The following is a 25873-nucleotide window of genomic DNA, read 5'->3' on the forward strand; positions in this document are numbered from 1 at the left end:
TGTACACACAATCCAAATATAAACAGCTTTTGAAGTGGAAGGCAGGGATCCTTTCAAGTAAACATACATCTACACAGATAAATGTGTACATTCCTTGTCCTGCGGAATTCCTAAACAAAACTGTACAGTCGAGTACTACATATACTTTCCGCAATTTCTCCTCTCTCGTGTCAGTCTCATGGACTTTATTAAAGACATTCATGTTGTTTAGTGAAGCTTTTATAATGTCCCTTCCCACGCATTAATGTGCAGTAATACATAGACTGTTATGTCATCATTCCAGTGACCGTAAACACATTACACGCAAGCCTGTGCTTAAGTGTACAAGACGTGTGCATGCGCGCACGCACGCACACACACACAATGTTAGTCAAATATTTGTCCATTACACATTTCTTATGCCCACGCTCCTAAGATGCCTTACCCCCCCCCCACACACACACACACACACACACACAAACACGCACGCACACACGGGTAACATTCCACCAGTAACTGCAGTGGTGACAATCGGTCCAGGTCAGCCACCAGCGTCAACAAACATGAGTGTATTTTGCATCCGCCGTCTCCTCCAAAACACTGCTCGCTGGCTCGGCACCAGACACACACACACCTCCTGCTGGGAACATCTGCACCACAACACCCCCCGGAAACTGCTCTGACCGCTGCCATGGAAACCCAGCATCTAGCTATCAAAGCCCCCAGGGGAGTGACAGAAATGGGGGGCAGGGAAGCACTTGCAGAGCACTTTAGAGTGATTCCACTAGTTTCAAGCTAAAGTTAATATTATCAATCAAACAGTATATCCATACAGGATACATAGAAGATTTGAAAAGTTCATCCAAACTGTAAAGGCCAGAAGACCTGCCCATGTCTTGGGTTCTAGTTTAGCTTTTCTACTGTGCTGCCTGTCACCACCATTTAAAAAACAATAGGCAGGGGTTGACACTAAGTTCTCAGAGGCACTTGCCCGTAGGGCAAGTACAGGTCATGTTCAACTTGCCCGAAGGTCATACCCACTTGCCCGAAAAGTAAATTGTTCATTATAAAATGATACTGTAGTTGTTAGGATTTTAATTAACGCTCAATTTAACACTTATTTCTTTACTTTCTGGGGCTGTGCGATAAAAAAAGTCATACCACAATACCTCCAAAGCAAAATACCTACTATGATTGAATATGGCTATGGTTTCACACCACAGACCAGAAGACAGAGCGCACTGGCCACGTTCAGGTGTTTAATATCTGATGTTGTGTTTATAGACGGTTGCGTCCCCTCTCAAATGAGCACTTGCCCGGTCGGCAACCTGAAAGCAAACTTCACCTGCCCGAAAGCTTTACAGGTGGGCAAGCCTTAGTGTAAATGCCTGAATAGGCCTACTTCTAATACATATAGTATACCCCCAGCATACTGTACGAAATGTAGGTACACACTCACTCATTCTTGGCGCTATTCTATACTTTTCCAAGAAGACAAAAAAAAAGCTTAAATTAAAATGTTCTAGGAAATAATATTACAATTATCCTAAGGCCATTGACACTTGACAACAAAATGATACAGACATGCCAGAAACTCATTCTGTGCATGGTAACAATCACCTTTTCCATTTAAATTTCTGTACAGCTGCGCCTGGCATTACAACTGAATGTAATCATCGCTCTCTTTTCTGACGTTTCTAATAACAAGTCTTCAGAGTCTTTGTGTCCGGGTAGCTCAGTCGATAGAGCTCTTGCCTTTTGACCACAAGGTCATCAGTTCAATCCCAGGCACCGCAAACTCGGCGTATGAGTAGCACGGCTTGGGTACAGCACATTGCGCGGTAAGTACTGGGAGCTGATCGTAGGTATGGCGCTCCACCACCGCAATCCATCTCCCAGGGGTCTGGCGCATTGTAACGGGATAACGTTCTCGGCTGATACCGACAATAAGCCCTTCCAACCTACATAAAGGTAAGAGCATTCAGTGATACTTTAAAAGCTGATTAGCAATCTTATCTTAAGAGTACCCCAATAGTCTTCTCTCACTCGATTCCACAACTCAACTTCCATAAACTTCCAAAATCTTTGCTGTTTATGGTCTTTGTTTATGCATCTATTTAAACTAGGGATGTCCCGATCAGGATCGGTGATCGGATTTGGGAGATCGGGATTTTCATATATATATATATATATATATATATATATATATATATATATATATATATATTATTTATATATATATATATATATATATATATATATATATATATATATATATATATATATATATATGAGAAAGAGAGAGAGAGAGAGAGATTCTCAAAATCAAAGATCGGGAGCAAAAGAAATTGATTGGGACATCCCTAATTTAACCATCTCTGCCAACTCTACCCTACCCAGGGTCTATTTGTGTCTTAACCAAGATAATCATACTCAGGAGGAACAACGTGCACACATGCATGCACGCACACAGTTACCTCGGTTGCACTTCCATGGGGACAAAATATCTGATGCTGTGTGTGGCACAGACGTGATCACTTCATGGCGAAGCTATGCAAGGGGGAGGGTTTTGAGTGAGGAAGGCCCCTCTTTACATCGTGTTGATTTGACTGAAATTGTAGAGAAATAAAAACTAATCCAAACTGGGGTTCATATTTTCAAAATACGCTGTGCATTTTCCAAATTGGTTGCCTCTCACCAGAAAACAGACCGTCTATTGATTTTATCTACTAATCATATCCATTGAGCTCCATTCTGCAGGGAAGGACCATGAGTGCTGTGCCGGTCTCTTCTTGAACTACACCCATATTCTTGTCTAACAATTAGACACAAAGTGCATATTATTATATCCTGCATGAGTGCTCAGACCTCAGACATTTACCACACAGAGAATGTGGCATTAAAGACTGAACAAACAAACAGTGTTCTTTTTCTTTTGACAAATAATATTGTGGTGTAGTTATGAATTCAGCCTTAGGAGGTGATCCTGTCACTGAGCTGTATGTGTAAGCCTGAGCCTCATGTCTCTTTAAGACAATACATTACCAGCTGGGTCTGAGCCCTTGCCAAGGCATTTGGGCCACAGCAGCCAAACACATACACAGCAGCCAAAACACACACACACACACACACACACACACACACACACACACACACACACACACACACACACACACACACACACACACACACACACACACACACACACACACACACACACACACACACACACACACACACACACACACACACACACACACACACACACACACACACACACACACACACACAGATAACTTGGCCAAATTGGCACAGGATGTTAGGTTCCTAGGCAGGGTAGTAGTGTGGTGACACACACGCTCTCCCAGTTATGCGCGCGCGCACACACACACACACACACACACACCACAAGAAACCACAACCCACCCACGAGTCACCTTTAAACAGACTAATATATTGAATCGCAGCCCACAACAAAATCAACAGCCAAATGTCAATTTCTGATAGATATTTATCAGGAAGACAGACGCGCACACGCACACAAACACACACACACACACACACACACACACACACACACACACACACACACAGAGTATACCTGCACTCATTTTTACACATACATGATGATGATGTAATCCTGGGATAGCGCACTGGTGTCTTACTTGTTCTCATTGTTTGCATCATAGCGAGGCATGGGGTCCATATCATTGCCATTAACGTCAAAGCTGGCTTGTGGATCCTTAAGGAGACACAGAGGAGCAGGTTCAGTAGGGTTAGTAGTCACCTTTTGAAGGCTGTTTTATACTTGGTAAAACAATAGGCTGTGGCACTGTGCATGTCAAAACTTTTTTTCATTTGGGAGTCTGTTATTTATGTTGTCCGACACTTGTATTCAAGTATAAAATAACCTACAAGCATGCAGTAAATAAGAACGGTATATTATTATTTGTTTAAAAGATTGGAGTTTAATTCCGTAGAAAAGTATTTTAGTCATTGAGTTCAAAGTCAAGAATATAAATACCCATTTAGTAGCCAAATAATTTACTTGTGTGGGAGTGGGTGTGAGAGAGGGAATGTGACATCTTAACAAATGCAAGGAGCTTCCCAAACCTAATAAAGCTGTGAATGGAATGCAATCAGTGCTAACCCAATTTGGTGAATTGTATGCCCAGGGCATAAACAAATCAAGGCATTAAAAGTAGCAAATAATCTCAATGTGGGGACTATTAAGCAGGGCGTAAATCATTTGATCTTCTCGTTTGACTGATGGGCTTACCTGCTGCCTCAAGAGCAGAATGAGCTTCAACTATTATGCCTTCTTCGTGTAAACACATACCTCAGCATGTGCATGCACAAGCACACTCACACAATGTATAAATATGTACACAGCAAGACTCAAGATATACAGAAAGATATACATATACATGCACACACATCGATGGGACAGATCATCTTCAAATCGACAACTGCCATGTTTCAATCAAGCCTTTCACATGTGAATTTGGAATGCCAGATTTAATGTACATTTTAATCCATAAAACAAAATGCGATAGATTGCGAAGGAACCAAATTTGTCAAATACAAAATGGAGATTAAATTAGATGACCAGTTGTTCCTCAACTTGGATGTGTTGCTCCATTAATGCAGACGTTGACACTACGTTTTAGCAGCAGCAACTTTGGGAGATAAAAGTCTCCTAGTGAACGTTCCTGATGTCATTACCTTACATCCTCCATTGGGTAAACAAAGCAGCAAGAATTTGAATGGCTATCACCGACAATGTCACCCAAAAGATCAACTATTTTCATATTTTTGGGCCACGTTCCTCCGCCCACTTTTACGTCATCACCTCATCGCCTGCTGTCGCCAGTAGTTGCCCGCTCCCATAGACAAATAACGAAGATACGACCGTCGTCCGCTGTTAAAACACACCGTAAGGGTTGCCCCCCTGACCCGGCAGGTAAATACAACTTTCAGGCAGGTGGATTTTGCTTTCAGTTTGCCCAACCGGGCAAGTGCTCGTTTGAGAGGGGACGCAACCATCCATACTATAATTTTAGAGAGAGGTCAGTCAGTGTGGTCAGTCAGTAGTACAGTCAGTCACAAAATGCATTTCCACCTTTATCTCTTCAGCAACTGATCTCTCTCTCTCTCTCTGCATGCATGCACCGGGTCATCTTTCAACGGTATGGAAAAACTATGTGGAGTAAGTGCATACATCCCCATACCTCTATTCACCTAATTTTGCTGTTAAATTATTTGTATCCATCATAAATATACACGCCTCCATGGGCTGCTCCTTACATTATGATGCTCCCACATATTCTCACGCACGCACCAGTTACAGTCACTTTCCCCACAACCCACACATATTTTGGAGCACATATCTTTGAACGGGTAAGGTCTAGTCTTTATAAACACAACACGGGATATCTGTCTAAACACCTGAACATGGCCAGAGCCATTCTGGTCTGTGGAATGTAAAATAAGACCACAGTTTACCTATAATGTGCCGTTTTCACTGTTGCTACACTTAAAAATACAAAATAAGTGTGAATATTCATAGCTATGTAGGTATTTAGCATAAATATTGAGTTACAATTTTCTTTATCGCGCAGCCCCAGAAACGGTGATTCAAGTTTTACACATTATTTTATAATGGACAGTTTACTTTTCGACCTTTGGGCAAGTAGAACATGAGCCGTCCTTGCTCGATGGCCAAGTGCCTCTGAGACCTTAGTGTCAACCTCTGATAATGACAGATGATGGTACCAGGTACAGGTGGGCTGACAGGGAAATAAACACGCAAAATATGTGTAGTGTATTTCACTTCCGTGCCTAAGGTAGGCTACCTGCTGATGTCTGGCCATTTCCATTTTTCCCTTGCCTTTGATTTCCAATGACCTGAATCGCACCTTAATTCAAAACAAACTTTTTTTTTTTTACCTTTTTGAATCTCGACCCTGACAAATACCCAATATTACAATAAAACAACTCAAACTAACGCTACAAGTAATACAAAACTATACTAAAAAGAACTACACTACCAAACCCACTTTAAATACGAAAACGTAATGAATTGAAAACAAAGAATCTAAATGTATTAAAAAAAAAGAAAAAAAAAAGAAAAAAGAAAAACTATTATAACTGTGGTCTGAGAGCAGTATTCTATTCAGACTGAATCAATTTCAAATACCTGCTTGCCTGACCCTGAAGACTACTTTTTAAAACCGCTGAAGTCTTGTGTTTCATCCTGTGGTTGCCAATCTGTCTAAAAGAAAGACCATAATGAGACCCGGCATGTAATAACAACAAAGAGGTGACCATGGCTTGTGGCCGCGGCATAGAAAGGTAATTGCGACCGTAGGTCGCATTTACTACCAAAACCTCCACGGGCTGTCTGTGGGTCAGTCAGTCAGTCAGTCAGTCACACTTTTGCCCTGCTCATATCTCCACAACCGTTGACCCGATCCATGCCAGATTTTACACACACACTCCTTGCCTGCCAAACTACAACCTCCAAGGACCCCCCCCCATCCCTGGGGGACCCCCAGATGTAAAAAATGACCAAATGTGCAAAAATGACCAAATGACCACCCCAATGGGGCTGCTCACGGGGAATTCCCGGGGACCACCGACTCCTGGTGCTCCAGAACGGATGCAGAACGGTGGCGCCCCCAGTGGAGGACCCCCTGCCACTGCAGCGCACATAAAATGGCTAGGAGCGTCCGGGAGAGCCGGGGCCGGTACCTATTCGTCCGCCAAGGCAACGCGGAGACCCCACCCCTCATTTCTCACATGGCCCTATTCTAGCGCCACCTTCAGGCCGATTTTTAAAACACATTTTTGGACACTGCTCCTACAGTTTTTGCCCTAAAATCACGAATATCACTACACAGCATGTCTACACTCATGTCATCAACATGGATCAGGAAGATTTGGGAAAAACACATTTTTGCCCTATTTGTGGAGATAAGCCACCTACGGTCGCTTATCTCCCGATTAGGGAGTCTTACTGGTCTTACAAGAGAGACATGCCTGAAATAGTGAGAAATCCACACCTCTTTTGTGCAAAATAATGGCACTCATACGTCTCAATTCTATCAACAAGCACAAGAATACAAAGTGTGCATGTGACTGTATTGAGGACTAATCTCAAATACACACATTCCTCTTCCTCTTTTTAAATCTGTGTAACAGATTTCTTTCATCAGCTCATTTTCTTAGACGAGATTCTAGCGACCGTTGGGTACCTCTTCTGGACTGGCTATCCATGTCACATGGTACTGAGTTAAGGGCCAATCGCAGGACAGTACCCCAGGAGCGCCCTGAGTTTACCGCTCCTCCAGGCTATGGGGGAAATTAGCAGTGTTGGCAAAAGTACTCAAATGTTTGTTGTCCCTGCTTAGCATTGACTTAGCATTGACAACGTTGTCATGATCGTAAAACTATCTAGTTTTAACGTTCAGAACGTTTTCTTTTTGGACAATAAAAACATTGACAGCCAGGGGGGAAAAAATCCATGAAGGACACGGAATGCAATCGTTCACTCGCCGTTGGAAAATTGACTTATTAGACTATTCTGGATGTGTGGCTAACGGCTAACGCTAACGCTAGCTAGCGCTAGCTGCAGGCTAACACTAGCTAGCGCTAGCTGCAGGCTAACGCAGGCATGTTATACACAATTACTCATGGAATAAAACGGCGACCCAACTCTATTTTTGCTCTTCTACAAGCTCACAACGCGAGGAGGTTAAGTCTGTCAGAACCGTCAGATTATCTTTCTAACTGAAGTTACACAAACACTGATTATGCTACATTTAGCACTGTTAGCCCGACCAATTTAGATAGGGCACGTAATAAATTCACTTCAACCTCGTGTTGAGCAGTTAAACCTATTTGCTACGTACGTCTACAAAAACGTTCATATTTCAAAGATAAAGTGCTTACTGAAGTCTCACAGATGTCACAGTATGGTACGCTCAAGCAGAATTACCCGTATCTTTCGTATTGTTTAATAAACAGCATTTTAATCCGATCAGACGTCATTTTCTGTTGTTTTTCAGCCATGCGACCCCATCGGTTGCGAGGTGTACTGCACTTAGATACATTAATACCTTTTTAAGGAAACAACGACCGATCGGATTAAAATGCTCCTCTTTAAATAATACGATCATTACGGGACATTCTGCTGGAGCGTACCCTATGGTGACATCCGTGAGCCTTCACTAAGCAATTTATCTTTGTAATCTGACCGTTTGTGTAGACGTACGGAGCAAATTGGTTAAACTGCTCAACAGCAGATTGTGTTGAATTCACGGTTGGCGCAGCGTAGCGTCTTTACATTTAGCCCAATAATGCTAATCTACAAAGCAATAACTACAGTTTAAAACATACATAAACCACTTTAGCCCTATGTTATACCAAGGCTATTTGAAAATAGCCGATCTACAAGCTCACAACGCATTGCGGTGCGACGCGTTGTGAGCTTGTAGATCTGCTATTTTCAAACATTTTGTACTTTTACTTTTGGTACTTTAAGTACATTTGGATACCAATACTTTTGTACTTTTACTCAAGTACATTTGTAATTCTGGACTTTTACTTGTAACAGAGTGATTCTACATTGCAGAATTGATACTTTTACTTAATTATAAAAATGTAGGTACTTTTTCCACCACTGTGTAAACGTTTGTGTTCTCATGCCAATAAAGCTTCTTTGAATTGAAGATTGAATTGAAGATTGCTCCCCATGTGGCGGAGTACACAATAATGGTAAATAAAGTAGCTTACTCTAAAATAATCCATCCATCCATCCATCCATCTTCAACCGCTTATCCAGCATCGGGTCACTGGGGTAACAGTTCCAACTGAGATTTCTAGAGTTCCTTAATAATAATAATTAAAATAAACAATACTAATGATTATAATTGCGACCATCAGGTCGCCGTTACTATGAAAACCTCCACCGCCTGTCTGTCCGTCAGTCCTGTCACGTCACATCACACTTTTTTGCCCCTATCCATGTGAAATTTTCCACACACAATCCTTGTCTGCCAATCCACAACCTCCACCCTTCCAGGGACCCCCGCAGCTCCAGGGACCCCCGCCAAATTTTTTAAAACACATTTTTGAATACTGCTCCTACAGTTTTTGCCCTAAAATCACACAAATCGCTACACAGTATGTCTACACTTATCTCATCGACATGGATCTGTCCCATATAGCGCCACCATCAGGTCGATTTTTTAACACATTTTTGGACCTAAACCTTTTTTTTCTAATTTTCTTTTTTCAAACTTTTTTTTTTTCAAAAATTTTTTTTTACAAACTTTTTTTTACACTAAAACGAGCACACAGATTTTATATTGACTGTGTCAATTCTTGTTTAAATATGGGTGCTATTCATTAAGTTCCACACCTGTGGTTGGGTCCTAAGGCTAGGGCTCCACCAAAAAGAGGGCGTTGTGCTGGCGTCAAAAAATTAACCAGGGCGAATTTGAGCGTCAGACGTTGACGTTGACGTCAGTGGAGTACCCTTCCCAGCGTTGACGTTGACGCAACGCTCGATGCGCCCGGTGGAGTCGGGGGGTAAGGACTACATTCAGGGTATGAGTGTCAAAGACAGGCAATGTTCTCAACTTCTCACCTACTGTGATAGATTAAGAAAATAAATAATCTCTGGCCCAGGAGCTCAAAACGTTTAATCCTTATCCAGGTGGATCAGATTTTGATTTTGGGTAGTTCAAAACCAAAGAACAGCACTCGGATCATTTTGATATCCGTTAAAATGAGGAAATAAAAAACAAGCTTTAATCTGAATCAAATCTTCAAAATGGGTACTGGTAGTTCAAAACATGACTGGGACAAAATCCCTTTGAACTAATGTGGATCTCTGTCATTTTGATGACGTCATATCGATGGAAGGATAATAAGTAATGTGAACTGCATACTCCAGCCCAACCTCCTTCAGTCAGCAGAAAAATAACCAGAAAATGGCGTCATTCAGAACTTCTGGAGTGCCGTTCTGACTAGCCAAAGTACTTTGGCTACTGTGATTGGTCATAAGTGAAAGTGAGTGAAAGCAAAGATTGTTTTGAAAATACTTTGGGTCAAGAGAGGTACTAGTCTCACGAGCCACGGTAGAAACCTCTCTGAAATCCCTCACTAGTGACCATGCACAAACACAACCTGTCGCAAGAAATTGCACAACCTCCTATAATGATAGCACCCACTGCATTGTTCCAAGAGCAACATGGGCTGCACTCAATACAATACACTCAATACTAATAACCTTCTTTCAGACAACTGAAGGACTTGTCCCATGGCAAGATGAGATCTTCTTAAAACATACTTCGTCGTAGGGGCAGTGCACATAGAAAGCTGCCGATTTACAAGCTCACAACGCATTGCCTCCGCAACGCGTTGTGAGCTTGTAGATCTGCAATTGTCTGTGTGAACGTGTGTGTTGCACGCACTGTCACCACACACACACACACACACACACACACATTGTGTTTGTATGAGCGGAAGACGAAGAAGTCATGTTGAATAGTGCTACCACTGGCGCTCGGTGCTCCGGTTGTCCCTGGTCATTAGACAGCAGGACATGCAGTAAAAATGTCCTCAGAACACGGGCGGAGAAAGTTAAACCATGGATAAAATCTCAGACGGCTTGTTTGTAAAAGACTTGCACATTTCTTCCTGGTAAATATGCCATGAAGTTGCGGAATCTTCATAACTATACTGTAGATGTCTTTCTCCTTCTACTCTCAGCATCCTAGCCTTTGTTAAGGCCAACATACAGCCAGTATACTCCTGCAAAATCCAGAGGTTGACATGGGCAGGGGGCGGAGAAGTGTCTACTGCACTAAGCTCTGACGCGTAGAAATTGCCTGCAGAGCATGGACGGAATTTCAAGCCTTATGGTTGCTCCCGCTTGTCCTCTTGCTCTATGACAGTCTATGTCATCCCCTCGTCTCTATGCTCTATTCTTGTACCAAGTCTCCTCCACTTCTTGTCTTACTTAACCCTGAACAACTTTGTTTAAAACAAATTTATAATAATTAGGTAGTAGTCTGTCTGTCTGTCTGTCTGTCTGTCTGTCTGTCTGTCGGCAATGTACATGCCCTAACGCTAACCCTAACGGTTACTTCAAGAAACACAAATAGAAGCCTCATTGTAGGATTGTTGGGCAGAAGTCTACGGAGCTTAGACGCAACCTACGTGCCAGTGTAACCTTGGCATGACATGGTACTGGACTGGTAGCCAACTACATCCATGTCAAGCCGCCTCTCTCCCCCTTTCTCTCTCATCCCTAGCCTGGAGTCTCTCCGGCCCCACCCAACACCCAAGTCATAGCTTGCAAAGTCAGTCGGTCATCCACCACTACGTTTCACATCAGCATGCAAACAGGATTACCTTGATCTGGTGCCACTGGAGGGGTGGATTTATAGTGTATTACCACAGCAAAATATAATATATTAAATTAACTGAAACATAATGTTTAAATATAAACAAGATGTTAATGTTTTTAAATTGAAATTAATCATGATTTGTAGCCTTTATGGTTAATAAAATCTTCATTTATCTCCCCCATATTTTCTGATCCCAGAGCAGCATTTTTATTTTGATTCATCAAAAACATATCTAACAAAATAGGCAAAAGTCCATAATCTGTGACCAACCTTAAAAAGTAATTGTGGACATTATCTCCCAATGCACAACGGTATGCAAATGCAGCAAAGCATATTACAGTCCTTTTTTAATCCATTATTTATTTTAAAGTGTTAAAATGGAAAATAAAATTCATCATTAAAGATTTATGATTTACATTTATGTATTATTTACATTAAAAGCTGGAATTCTGTCATAACACCAAACAGCTCATTAAGAATTGCAAGGTCTGAATCTTAGGTACGCCCACTGGTAATCTTATGTCTGTCTCTTAAATAGTGAGTACACTCTAAACAGTAAACATTCCTATTAATACAACCAGTAAACTCATGACAGGGACTACAGATGCAAACTAGCCATATAGACAACTCTGGCGCAACAGCTATGTGCGTGTGTGTGTGTGTGTGTGTGTGTGTGTGTGCGTGCGTGTGTGTTCTTTGTATTGTTCGTGATAGCCCCTATATGGAGATAGGAAAGATTAAAGCCGTGATATTGCTTTGAGATACCAAGACAAGATTTGGCTGGATTATCTGATCCTGGATCGCAAAATATAGGATTTCTAAATGGGCCCAGGTGCAAACAGATAAACACTCGCTCACACAACCGTTCGCTGAAAATAACACAAAACAAACACAACAAGCAACCAAGCGCTTCCAAATAGTCTTCCCAGTAGTTGTACATGCATACAGACACACATAAGTCAGTAAAACACATGCAGCCTACACCCACCCTCACCACACAAACGCATGTCAAACACACACGTGCATACATACACACTCACGTAGTTCTGAATGAGGTCTGGGTGGTTTCTCTCGATGCCATCGTCCAATATGGTCACCACAACGTCTTTACCAGTGTATCCCCTCTTCCACGCCCCCATGATGTTCATATCGGACTGGCAGTTGAAGACGTCATCATTACAATGCTAGGCATGGAGGTCAGAGAGAGAGAAAGGGACAGAGGCAGAGAGTGGGAAGGGATAGCAACAAAGATGGCAGAAAAGAAAGAATTCATTAGGTTCTCCTTTCTGTTTTCTATTCAATTAACCACTTGAACAATAACTTGATTTTCAATCTATCTTCATATAATTGGTCCTCGCTAATGCTCATCATATAAGATGGCACTGTTTGTTTCTATTTGCTCTGTGTCTTTTGGACAGTCCAGAAACATGCCTAGTACTTGCTTACATCATCGGTAGGAAGGTTTGGTAAAAAAAAAATTATGAATTCAAGGACAATGGCTTTTATTTTAACCTGCTAACTTAGCTTGGAATTCCCATTGATAAGGTCATGGCAGGCAGGATTCTGAATTGTCCATAGCCTACCAATGAGATGTAGAGTGAGTGAGTGAGTGAGTGAGTATTATTGAGGTCTGTCAAATTATACAAAGAGACGATTGAAAATGTGTGAATGTCCCGTTAAGCCTTAATTTAAAAAATATGTGTCTTGATGCTAGCTAATACGATATCACAGTAGCTATTTTAGAAAATGACAGAAAATACATGACGACATGCCCAAAATAGAGATGCCATGGTTAATGTGGTTGTACAATGAGTTGGGAGAGGAGGCACGTTGAAATAATTTTAGACTCTCTTATTAATACTTGGAAGAGAAGTTTGAGTATTGGGATATTTAAACGTTCTGTAATAAAAATGCTTTTTTCAGTACCTTTTTATTGTGATGTTCTGTGATTTTCTTGATTGGAAATGGACAGAACAAGTAAACAAACAAATTAAATAAACAGACGTCAAAGACCAGGGAGATTACAAATACATTTCTCCTCACACACACACACATTCATGCAAGCACCAGTTATTGACCCAACGTTCAGTCAGTTCTGTCCCGAGAGCTAAGAAAATAATGTTTAGGACTTGCGGTCAAAGTATTAACAGTTATCTATACAAAGTTAACGGTTAACAGAGTTGAGGTCAAACAGAGTGAAATATGACATGGTAAATAAGGGAGCGCAATGATCTCATAATTTGTATTATTTATCAAATAAGACCAGTAGCCCACACATTTCCACAGGGCGGAGGTGGTGGTGGGGGGGAGGCTACACATAACATGATAAATATCAAATAATTGGTACAAGATCTAATATCTCACAATTGTATTAGTATACCAGTGAAATTATGTGTCAACCATAACCCAGTCTCGCGTGGCCAGACTGTTGACTCCGCGATTTGGAAATGCTCCCGTCATACAGTCTGGGGCATCGAAAGAAGAACGATGAGTACCCGGTTAAGGCGGAAGTGAAGCCTCCTCGTCACTTTCGTTTCCGTCTCACATCGCGCACATTTATCATTATATAAATAAAAATCATCTAAACATGTTTAGCTTGCTGCTTAGCAGAAATGACATTTTAAAATATATTTTCTTGAACGGTAATTCCCGTTTCCATTACTCGCCGTTCGGGAGCTGTAGTTCCAGACTCTATATATATATAGCATTCAGAGATTGTGGAATAGTTGTCTGGCTACGTGAGACTAACCATAACCTAACACAAAATAGAAATTGACAACAGATGAAATTTCATAGTGGAGAGGCTTGTCCTTATCTTCCAATCCTACCACATCACACACACACACACACACACACACACACACACACACACACACACACACACACACACACACACACACACACACACACACACACACACACACACACACACACACACACACACACACACACACACACACACACACACACACACACACACACACACACACAATCCCTAAGCTCCTCTGACCCTGCAGTAATAAGGACCAGGTTATAACCTCCCTGAACCCCTGGCCCACAATCACAATGACTAGCAGAGTGGCCTTGAATGGCAGAAAAGGGCATGGAACCGAAAAGCACAAAATAGCATTGTACTTTTATATACATATATACCAACACAAGGGGATAAAAGTGCTGCAAGTACAGCTGCAAGAGCCAGAGCAAGAGAACATTAGTATGTTTTATTATAGCAAGCATACTCACAATATACCACATACTGGTCCACTTAGCGTCATTATAAAAGATGTTTTGGGCAGTGCTGGTGTAGGCGGGACTTGACAGGGAAAGGGGCGGAGATGGCTTGTAATCTCTCTTGATCCTCCTCTTCACCACCTGCTGCTCGATCCACTCCACCTGAAATCAACAAAGGGTCACATAAAATGGTGGGACTGTTTTAGCAGTGAGTGAGTACAGTATGTGGCCACAGTAATACTAGGTATATTTTACCGCAGTCCTCCTGAAAGAGAGATCGCTATTAGAGAGTGGGGAAGTTGAACTACAGCAAGGCTACAATCATTTGAAAAGACATACCGTCGTGACTGGTTCACCTTGTCACATTTCACTCAGGTTTTTTCATATCACTTACTTCACACTGTCTACTGCCTTCACCCACTTATGTATTGCAATGTAGTTTCAAATACAGCCACAGGGTGGCACTTAGGAGTCAGCAAACATCAGCAGGATATATAATGTCTCATACAAGAAATGTATTTATCCATGGCATGTTATGGAAAGTAAATACAAATGTTAATCAGAAACAGATTGGTTTCTTCTTTCCCCACCACAGTCATGCAATTTAGCTAAATTATGTTTTAATTAAGATTAAAGAAAATATTGTGTCTAAAAATGTCAAAAATCTTTCTCATTCTTATGTTCAATCACAATCAGAATTGGTTATGTTCAATCACAATCAGAATTGGTTTCTTACCTATGTCAACTACATTTGAATAATAATAGTTACCTACTCCTTGCACGAGGGAAATTCAGTATTTTCAGCCCAACCGATTTGCTGCCCACAAGGAGCACGTGAGCAATTAGGAGTTAAGAGTCTTGCTCAGGGACACACATCAACATTGCTAACATGGTCTGGAATTGAACCAGGGACAACCAGGGGCTCTGGTTTACAAAACTAACATTAACCACTTAAATCCTATTTTATACCTTGGCTTTTTGAAAATGGACGATCTACGCTTTACATAGATTGTGCATTACATTCACACCAATCTCGCGAGACAAGAGTCAATGATGGCTATGAAAGGATGAGTGGGCCGTCCCTTTTCTTGACGATGGCTTGCCAGATTGCATTCACACACACAGATGGCAGGAAACCATGCAAGGCACCAACCTGCTCACCTGTAGCAACTAGGAGTTGAGACTTCAGAGTCTTGCACAAGGATTCTTAAACACTATCTCTGGGGGAGCCCAGAATCGATCTGAAAACCTTTCGAGAAACCTCCATGTTTTATGCCAGTTTCTCTACCCCTGAGCCACCATCACACCTAATAAGAGCCTTTACTCTAGCCTACCTATCTATCTAACATTATATTGATCAATTAATCGATAGCTTAATGGCTGTCTTTGCCACGAACACATAATAGGCAAAACTCAAATTGAAAAACGAATTTACATGATGATCTTCTTCCCGGATTCAAACTGCCTTACCCAAGGATCAAGACATTACAACACATTGATTCTACCACCAAGCCATGGTAACTCTATAATCGTTTGTAAAACACACACATACATCCTTCTGAGTACATTTGCAGAGCATCAGTCTGTCTTATCAAAACTCCTTTTAATAAAATGTAGTCAGCCCATATAACACTATAAACATGTTAGTTAGTTTTGCTATTTGATTTATTAAATAAATAAAAAACTAAGCTGAAATAAATAGCGTAGCATAGCTGAATGGTTAGGGAGCCCGCCTGGGAAACCAGAGCCTCTGGTTGGCCCTGGTTCGATTCCAGGCTAAGGTAGCGATGTCAATGTTTGTCCGTGAGCAGAACTCTTAGCCCCTAATTTCTCACGCGCTCCTTGTGGGCAGCGAATCAGCTAGGTTAGGAAAATACTTAATTTCCTGACGAAATAGGTGTAGGTCTATATAATATATACTGCTCAAAAGAATGAAGGGAACAAAATGTTCCCTTAATTCTTTGAGCAGTACTACAGTATACTATACTCAAATAAATTCAAATAAATTAAGGGAACATTTTGTTCCCTTCATTTCTTTGAGCAGTATATATATATATATATTAAGGAAACAAACACATTATTATTATTTTATTTGTTCTCCCTTTTCTCAATTCAAATGAGCTGTCTTGAGGGGTTCAGAGTCTTGCCCAAGGACTCTTCGACATTAACTCAGGGGGAGCCCGGATTCGGGAACCCCTTCGGGAACCCTTCGTGCTCTAATAACAGTTTCTCTACCCCTGAGCTATGCCGCCCCATAAACATTAACAGAAAGTATGTAGTCTAGTACTTAACCACTGACCATTTGAAATACAAACAGCAACAAGGCAGTGGAGCGCCACTGCCCCTTAGTGGCGGACAGTTGAAAATCACATGACGTGCATGACATCCCTGACATGCTTGATCTGGGCAAATTGCCCCAGGAAATGTGACAAGGTGAACCAGTCACGACGGTATAGTTTGGAAAAGTAAAGCTAGAAAAAAAAAAAATCTTTGTAAAAGTCGATGACGCATTTAATCTGGGCTTGTATAACTCACATGAAAATGTAGGTTTTGTTAGTGTCATGTATTTGTTCAAACATCCCTGCCATAGGCAGGGATTTGGGGGGTTTATCTATGGTGATGCTGCATGATGTGCTAAGTGTAGGCTTATGGATGTACTGTTGAAGTCGTATTGCCTGGGCAACTGCAAATCATAGTTTGCAGTTCCAGGAGTTAACACCAAAAATAACAACATCTGAATTTGTTCAACTACTACAAAACTAGAACATTACAGCAAACTGTAGCTAACTATTTGTTACTCTGCCCAACACAGAACAGTATGAATGGTTTGTAAATAATATAAACTATACAGTAATGATTCAGTTGTGAATCTGGACAACTCAAAAAAGGAGGGGAAAAGAAAGAAATAACAGGAAATAATGGGGAGTACAGAGGGGGCAGGAAAAGCTGGGATCTCCATTAAAAAGGAGTAGGAAATAAAGAACACATCCTTTAGTTATGATTGTCTTGTAGCTGAAGACAAAAACGTAGATCATCATAGAGACTTGCGCAACAACAACTAGCAAGACAGCAAAGCAAATGACTTAAAACTGACATCTTACACCCAGAATGAACTAAGGATTAATTTAAAAAAGAATCTCTTGCAATGCAGAGTTATAAAATACAGGGATACTGTATACAATCTTAGTAAAATCAGTAAGTCATATAAAATGTATCACACAGCAATGATTTTATATCTGCAACACATCTCCATAATCTTTATATCGTATTTGCTGTACTTCTTTCGCCTTCAAAGAACTGGTACAGTGACACAGGGATTCTGTGAGGTGCACTAACACATGTGCATTCACCCACGCACAAAACACAAGTCTCTCAGGTGTCGTCAGTCTCTCTAAAACATTATGCACTGCATGCAGAATTCCTTGGCAGGAACCTTGTCTGAGAGCACCCACATTCAGACAGAATTTTCCGATTTCAAAATCGACATTGTTGGATCAGAGCAAGGCAGCTGGACCTGCTTGCCTGGCTCCAATCACCACTTTTTAAACCTCTAAAATCTTGTGTTTAGTCTACCCAAAGTCCTGCAATCTACAATCTGTCTTGAAGGCCATATGAAAACTTAGGAGGTGATAATGGAAATAAATGAACAAAGTGACCATGGCTGGTGGCCATAGCATAGACAATATTGGGAATCAAAGGGAGAGACAGGGAGAGTCTCAAACTTTGAGAACAGAAAACTATCCTTGGTATACTCATTATAATGCTCATATAGACCTCCCTAACATTTTTGTCATGTTCTCATATCAGTGAGTATAAACAGCCATACGTGTCTCCCATTTTACACAATCTATTAAGTAGAACAGACTCATAAAATGAATCTAGTGGCTCCGTTTACCGTGTCACATCCTTCAGGCTGCCCACACATGGTCAGGATGCCAAGATGCCCAGAACCCAGTCGGGTTCAAAGGACCATATTCAGGGTATTAGTGACAAAGACAGACATACTAATGTGCAGAGCTGACAACAAGGGAAGGGGTCAAAGGATCTGCAGATAATAAGATACATAGAATGGGGCCTATTACCTATAACTCATGTACTAGAATGATTTTGATGTAATATCAAAAGAGAATGTAGTCTCAGAACCCCCAAACATGCAAAAGCAAGAAATAGAGGTGCACAGGAGTCTGAGATAAAGAAAGAAGTGACTGAAATACTTCATAAGAAGATTCCCAAGTTATCAATGCAAGGTTTCTTTTAAACATTTTTTGAACAAGAACGGTTTGGCAAAAGTTTGAAGTCTTTAGAATACCAAATATTATAAACAGATAGTTTCCTTCCAAGGCATACAAATATTCCCCTAAACCTTTGAATTAATTGATAGTAAGACAGTATAGAAGCTGGCATCATGGCAGGGATCACCATGGCGATGGAGATTCATTATTAACTCTACTACTGCCAGATTATTTATTTATTTATTGGGTCTGGTGCCATCAAAAAGCGGCTTACCTTCGCGACGTTATAGTAGATAGATAGACATTTATTTATTTATTATTTTTATTTTTATTTTATTGTGCAACAATGCACTTTCGCAGACCAGGCAGCAGAGGGCGGCGTCATGCAAGAATTAATGTGAATTTGGCTGTTATGGCTTGCCATACATTGAGAGCAGTCTCTGGCCACAGAGCCTCAGGGCCAGAGAAAATCAACACGGAAGAGAATTGGTCTCCGTTGATGTTAACGCATAATGGATTTTTAAGACCATCACTGCGGGCGATGTGATTACAGTACACGGCGGCGCGACCCCTCATCAGCTTACGGACATCAACAAGGTAAACGAACGAACGGCCGTATTGGCGCGGCGCGACCCAAAGAATTGGGGCGAACGGGAACGTCCGTAGCGGTATAAGAGTTAATAGGGCAACGTAATTTTATGTGGGGTAAGGCCTTCAACGTTTTCAGGCCAAGGACCCCTTAGTTGAGAGAGAGATGAAGCAGGGACCCCCACAACCTTGTCATAGATTCCATAATATTGTTTCCTTGTTTGACAGCACAATCATTAGTGTTTTTTGGATTCATGTCAATTTGTGTTTTCAGATATTTAACCACTTGAACTGTCAATACTTAATAAAGTTGACCTTTCACTATGTACTTAGTCTGCTCTTTTTCCCCCTCTACACCAAACCTCTTTGCCAAAAATAGACAATCTACAAGCTCACAACGCCTCGCAGCACGAGGCGTTGTGAGCTTGTGGATCGGCTATTTTTGGCAAAAGTTCTCAGAATAAGGACACTGGGGTTCACGTATGTGGTTGATATAAAAAAGGAGAAAAAGGTTCCTATCACACAAAGATTTAGAGGACCCCCTATGGTAACTCTGAGGACCCCCTAGGGGTCCCGGACCCCCTGTTGAAGACCCTTAAGCCGGTTTTCCATACCACTTTTTAGCCCGACACTACACGACACGGCACGACACCGCACCGCATTTTTTATGTAGGTTTTCCACTACAGAACCCCCCCCCCCCCTCTCTCCTCCTCCACTCTCCCCCTCCTCCCCTCCGCTCCCGAAAGAAATCGACGCCCCTTTCAACATACGGATACTCGGATCTTCTCAGTCTGTAAACACAACGGAGATGCTAACTTGCGCTAATTATTTTTAGAGATGCGGTGGACAATGTTTTATGCCACACACTCACACAGGTCTTCATCGAGTCTTTACAACTATAGCGACGACTAACGTCGGGGTGAACATAGTCAAATAATAACGTTATTGGCCAAACTACACAAAGAAGAGTAGAGGCTAGTTGCGCTAGCATACATGCTAAGCTACAGTACAGTACATGTAGGCTACTGTAGATTCTTTTCCCCATTCAACACGGAGATGTGGTGGACAATGTTTTAGATGCCACACGCTCACACAGGTCTTCATCAAGTCTTTACAACTATAGCGACGACTAACGTCGGGATGTTCATGGTCAAATAATAACTTTATTGGCCAAACTACACAAAGAAGTAAGCTAATGTAGAGGCTATGCTAGCGCAGCAACAGTACAGTACATGTAGGCTACTGTAGATTCGTCCCCCCATTCAACACATGCAGTTACAAATACAAACAGGAGACATCTCACTGACATCTCATCTATATAAAATAACGTATTGCCGACGCATTTGCCGTTGATAATTGCGACTCGCAACGATATAGCCTATGTCCACTGTTTGTGTTGGTTAATGTTCTTGGTGCTTCGTGGCATCTCAACTGCAGGGCTGGGGAACACAATTCTGCCTCAGATATATAAAACAAACAGGCTTTGCTTTTATATTTGATTTGCAGCCGTGACTGCATACTAAAATCTGTCTCAAGTTGTTGTGTTGAAAGACACAGCTCTGCCGTGAGACTGTCTCTGACCAATCAGTATCAGCAGCGTGTATACGTCACTGATTTGGCCTCACTTAGCCCAGGCCGGACCACCTCAAGAGTGGAGCCGTTATAGTACCACGTTAAGTACCACTTTCACACCACTCTACCCAGTTCCTTGTAGTGGAAAACCTGACACAAGTGGGCGGTGTGGTGTGGAGTGGTGTGGAGTTGGGCATGTGGAAAACCGGCTTTAGATGTCGAGAAGGGATTCTCCTAACCCCCTTCAGGTTACAATGTATGAACGATGATGACTGACTACATCGGCACCTTGTAGGACAGTGTCTTGACAGTAAAACCAGGCAGGCACTGTTTTCCGTTGGCCGAGTTGTGGACGTAATTCATCCAAACAGCTGTGATGAGATAGATAACCACAATGACCAAATCCACTCTCTCTCTCACAACTCTAATCTATACTCCACTATTGTTTTCCAGACTAATCCTCAGCTAAATTGCACAACGGATAGTTAGATCAAATGTGCAGTGACATTCTTTGCAGTTAACATTGCATTAACCTATGTCTATGACATAATACAATCATAACACAAACTGCAATTACATTATGTTACTTCTGCTGTATCTTAAGCTGCTTCCAATGCCGTCTAATGTGAATGTAATGCTCTTTCCATTCCACAGTTTCATGAACAATGTGAGAGTGAAAGGGTGAAGCCAGTGTTTCACATCTTCGGCATCAATAGAAGGAGTAGCTTGGAGGAGGAGAGGAATTGAAGTGAATAGTCGACCCATAATGACTGCAGAGTGATTATCTGGTCTCGTGCACTAAAACAATCTGCCAGTCTCTCTGGAGAGGTGGAGAGTGAGGGAATGAGACCAGATAAGACGGGAAATGGAGAGATGATAAAGAACTGGAGAGAACAAGTCCCAGGAGAGTCAATAAAAAAGTACAGAAAGGGGGGGGGGGTGTTAGAACAAACACAGGGCAAGGCAGAAAGAGAAAGACTCAAGAGCCAGAGATTTTATAAGTTACAAGGATTTCATTTTTCTATGACTTTTAATAACCAAAAAATGTTTATGGCCAAGCATGAAGACCTCTCTTCAGAGAGAGATCAGGAAAGGCAGGGACTGATACAAGTAAAGAAGTCAGATGGTACAAAGAGAGGCAGAAAAATAACAAAGGCTTCATTTGATCCCAATGCTAGACCGTCTGCTGAGGTCTCAGCTCATTTCCCTCCAAGTTCTGTCATTATCATCAGCTTCAAAGCAACTGTTTACACACGCCATTAACCCCAAAACAACAGCATCATCAGGATATGAGTATACTTGTCTGTGCATATCCATGAGTGTGTCAGTCAGTGCAATTTGCATACATTAACGTGGTGCCAAACAAGACCTTTAATCAGTAGCATAAACAATAATAAGTTGACCAATGCATCTCAATTAATTCCATGGTGGTCCAGGGATTACTTTGTCACAGCCAGCATGCCAAAGCCCTGCTATGTTATTCCCCACACTAACTGAACTCCTTTATTTCTTCTCCCACAGTTCTGACGGAGGAAAATACTAATAAGTATTAAAAAGTTATGTTTTCCTGAAGCACTGGAATTGAGATGTTATGTTGTTTTCCTTAATTAGTTCAAGAATATGCAAATCAATACATATTGAGACAAGATTATTGAAATGTCTGCTCATCTGATACAGTAGTTATATAATTGTCAATGTGAATTCATTGAACTTCTTGTTCAGGTCAGCAGACAGTATTTTGAAAATCATGGCTTTGCATTTGGCATTAATATTACCAAGGAGAGACCTAGCCTGGGGCCAGCCTTTATACTAATGCAGCTAACTAGTAAGTGCAGTATAGATCCCCTCCTTGTTTTAACCATAGGTTTTAACATGTGTGGGGATGATGACTAGCTCCAGCTAGGCTAGGAGAGACCATCCTTTCTCATCCCTACTCAAAGCGGGCTAGTCCCAGTTGGGCGGTGTCCCAGTTGGGCGAACAGACTGTAAAGCAAGCGATCTTCATCCCATTCATGTGTTTATCGTGCGCTTGCCCAGGCCGTATAACGATTGCATTCACCACGGCTTCGTAACTCGCGCGGCCGGCCCTGGCCCGTTCTTCGCAGGCACTCGCGCCTGCGGCGCTCGGGCACGAAGAGCAGGACCAAGGTCCGCTGGCCTTCGCGCCGCTTGCAATGTCGTGGACAATAATTACAGTCTGTTCGCCCAACTGGGACACCGCCCAACTGGGATTTTCCCACTCAAAGCACCCTCTGATTACAGGCCATTCTCATTGGTTTTGTACCATTTACCAATCTCTCTCCAAATGAAAAATAACATTGTGCCCCATGTTTGCTTCCAAAGGTTGCCATGCATCACTGCCTCAGTTTTGATGCCAATACACTGGCATCGTTTGAACCAAGACAAATACATCTGTTCTGTTCTTCTACTCCAGATAAGCAGAGCAGTGGAATGATCGACCAGTGCCCATTCCCTTTTCTCTCACTGTTTCTATACCATTCCACATAGTCCTCTCTCTCTCTGCAATCTTACCCTCTGTCATCCTATTTTTCTCTCCATCCTGGTCAATGTATCTTTCGCTACATCTGCCTGTCTTTCTCTCTTGCATGCCTATTCTCTGATGTGCCTCCCTCCCACTTCTCTTCCTCTCCTACTCCATCCGTGTAAGGGTTTGCAGGTGGCTCTTACCGGGTCAGTAACCAGGGGAAACTGGGGTAGAGTTCATTTCAATAGAACAAATGAGAACAAATTGATCCACGTTCACCGCTGTTTTTATGACTCAGCTTGAACTGCAGTCAAAGAACTGAAAGCTAGCAAATTTAAAGAGGGTCAAAGGCTTAACCAGCAGGATGGCCATGGCAGTCTTTGGACTAACACAGGAAGCAAAGCTGTGTATTCTTCCACTGTGTGCAGTTCAGATACGCCACAGTGTTCCGTCACCTATCGTGTCTTGTAGCTTAGCTTGAAACTTTATACTGTTAACTCTCAAACAAATGACAAAGAACTGAGAGTAACACATCCCATGAACCCTGGTTCATTGTAATCAACATAAAATAATGTATAATTGTAGCTTTATGCACGCTTAAATAACTCATAATGCTTTATAACAATCATAACACTTAATAGTTCAGGTATTATAATACTTCATGATTGCTAAACAAATGTATTTTTTGCAAGGATCATAGTGTATTATAATAGTCATAGTTGCAATGAATTATATTATAATGTATCATAATTACTTTTACAATACATTATAGTGTGATTAATAAGTCACTATAAGTGGTCATTGGGTGCTTTAAGTAAAGTAATGACATTCCTGACGGAGTAGACAGAAACCTTTTGTGTATTTATTTAGTGCAATTTTTTTCATTCTACATAAAGCACTCACCAGTTTGACATCTAATCATTACATACATTAAAACGTCCAGACCACCACGTCATCAGGATCAAATTTCGGCTCATGTTTTCCGATTTCCTGTGTTCTTCACAACCATCAGATTGTCTGAAGCCCATGTCGCAGTGTTTTGAGGCTAGACCCTGAACAGCCCATCTGAGGATTAGATCAGAACATTGCCTATAGTGCATACATACATTTCCAATGTGATGGCACAATTTGGAATGGCATACTAAACTCTGTGAGTGTGTGTGTGTGTGTGTGTGTGTGTGTGTGTGTGTGTGTGTGTGTGTGTGTGTGTGTGTGCGTCTATCTACTGCCACCCTCTCTTCAGGATCAATTGGATTGAATAAATATAATAGTGCCACTGAAACCCCCTGAAATCAGACATTCTCCTTGCTCTCTTTACAAGATCTCAGGATTGGATGGACCCCATTTGTTTTCAAGAAGTGAGAGAACTGCAAAAGTCTTCCTCACTGCTTGATGACTTTAGTTTCGTTCTGTCAAAATTTCACAAATAATAGTCTTGTACACCGGAGACAGAGAGTTTAAGGTTTCTGTGCGAACAGTTTTTTCGGATGACAGATTAAAATACTACATCCTAACGAGTCACGACTGAGCTAAAGAGGGTTCACCAACTTCACCAAATACCAGCACACATGGGAACTGCCGTAAAGACCTTGACTGCTCTTCAACTCATCCCACTTTGTTTCCTTGATATTATGAGTCTTTAGTCTACTCTGTAGGGATATTATTTGAATGAAAGCGGATTAGTTTGTTTTGGAACCATCCATCCATATGACCTTGGATAAAAATCTAATGCAAGTAAAAAAATCTTGAATATTTATATATTAATATTTATAAGAATTGTAGCGTTCATGGCACTAAAGTAATTAAAACAAATTAAGATTTGATTACAAATGTACTCATATTTTGTAGGTAGAAAAATACTGTTCATGTGCCACCAATTAAAAAGGTCTGCAACCCATCATAAACATTAGCCAACCCTGGCATCTCCCTTTCCTCCTTTCAGCCTTTCAGCATATCCTTTTAAAAATTCAGCTGTGGGTGAATAACAGAGAGCCAACTCTCTCTGTTATTCTGGTTTAGCGTGCACAGCGCACATGGTTGGGTAAATATCCACAAGTATAAAAGCGTTTAAAAAGTAAGCAAACGAGCCTGGAATCCTCATGCTTCTGTGACTGAGTTGAGTAAATGCCTGGATGAGTTTAACAGTTGTTTCTTCCTTCGTATCTCTCTGGGGAATTAAGCAGGAAGGGAAATTATGCAGGGAGAGGCAACTACACTCATGTGTTTCTTTTAACCGTGTCATTGATGTCTTTGTTTATGTGAATTTAAATCAGCTTAATGGCAACCTTTTACTTTTTCCACTTCAAAAATGTCTGAGCTCATAATGCAAGGGCAGACAACATTATTTAACCATCCTTTATTATAA

General features: G+C 41.4%; 1 protein-coding gene across 3 annotated transcripts in view; it reads right to left on the reverse strand.

Annotated features, from left to right (window-relative positions):
- pcsk5b (proprotein convertase subtilisin/kexin type 5b) overlaps nucleotides 1–25873 on the reverse strand; it is a 77632-nt gene that overhangs the window by 38005 nt on the left and 13754 nt on the right. For 2 of the 3 annotated variants that reach the window (XM_080739580.1, XM_080739579.1), the window contains exons 3-6: nucleotides 14643–14792; nucleotides 13326–13352; nucleotides 12440–12583; nucleotides 3645–3721 (exon numbers count right to left, since the gene is read on the reverse strand). In XM_080739580.1, the coding sequence (XP_080595706.1) occupies nucleotides 3645–3721; nucleotides 12440–12583; nucleotides 13326–13352; nucleotides 14643–14792 (398 nt within the window). The remainder of the gene's footprint in view (nucleotides 1–3644; nucleotides 3722–12439; nucleotides 12584–13325; nucleotides 13353–14642; nucleotides 14793–25873) is intronic. The other variant, XM_080739581.1, reaches the window with a different exon arrangement.

This window comes from Nannobrachium achirus (assembly GCF_963921795.1).
Source record: "Nannobrachium achirus genome assembly, chromosome: 12".
Lineage (NCBI taxonomy): Eukaryota > Metazoa > Chordata > Actinopteri > Myctophiformes > Myctophidae > Nannobrachium > Nannobrachium achirus.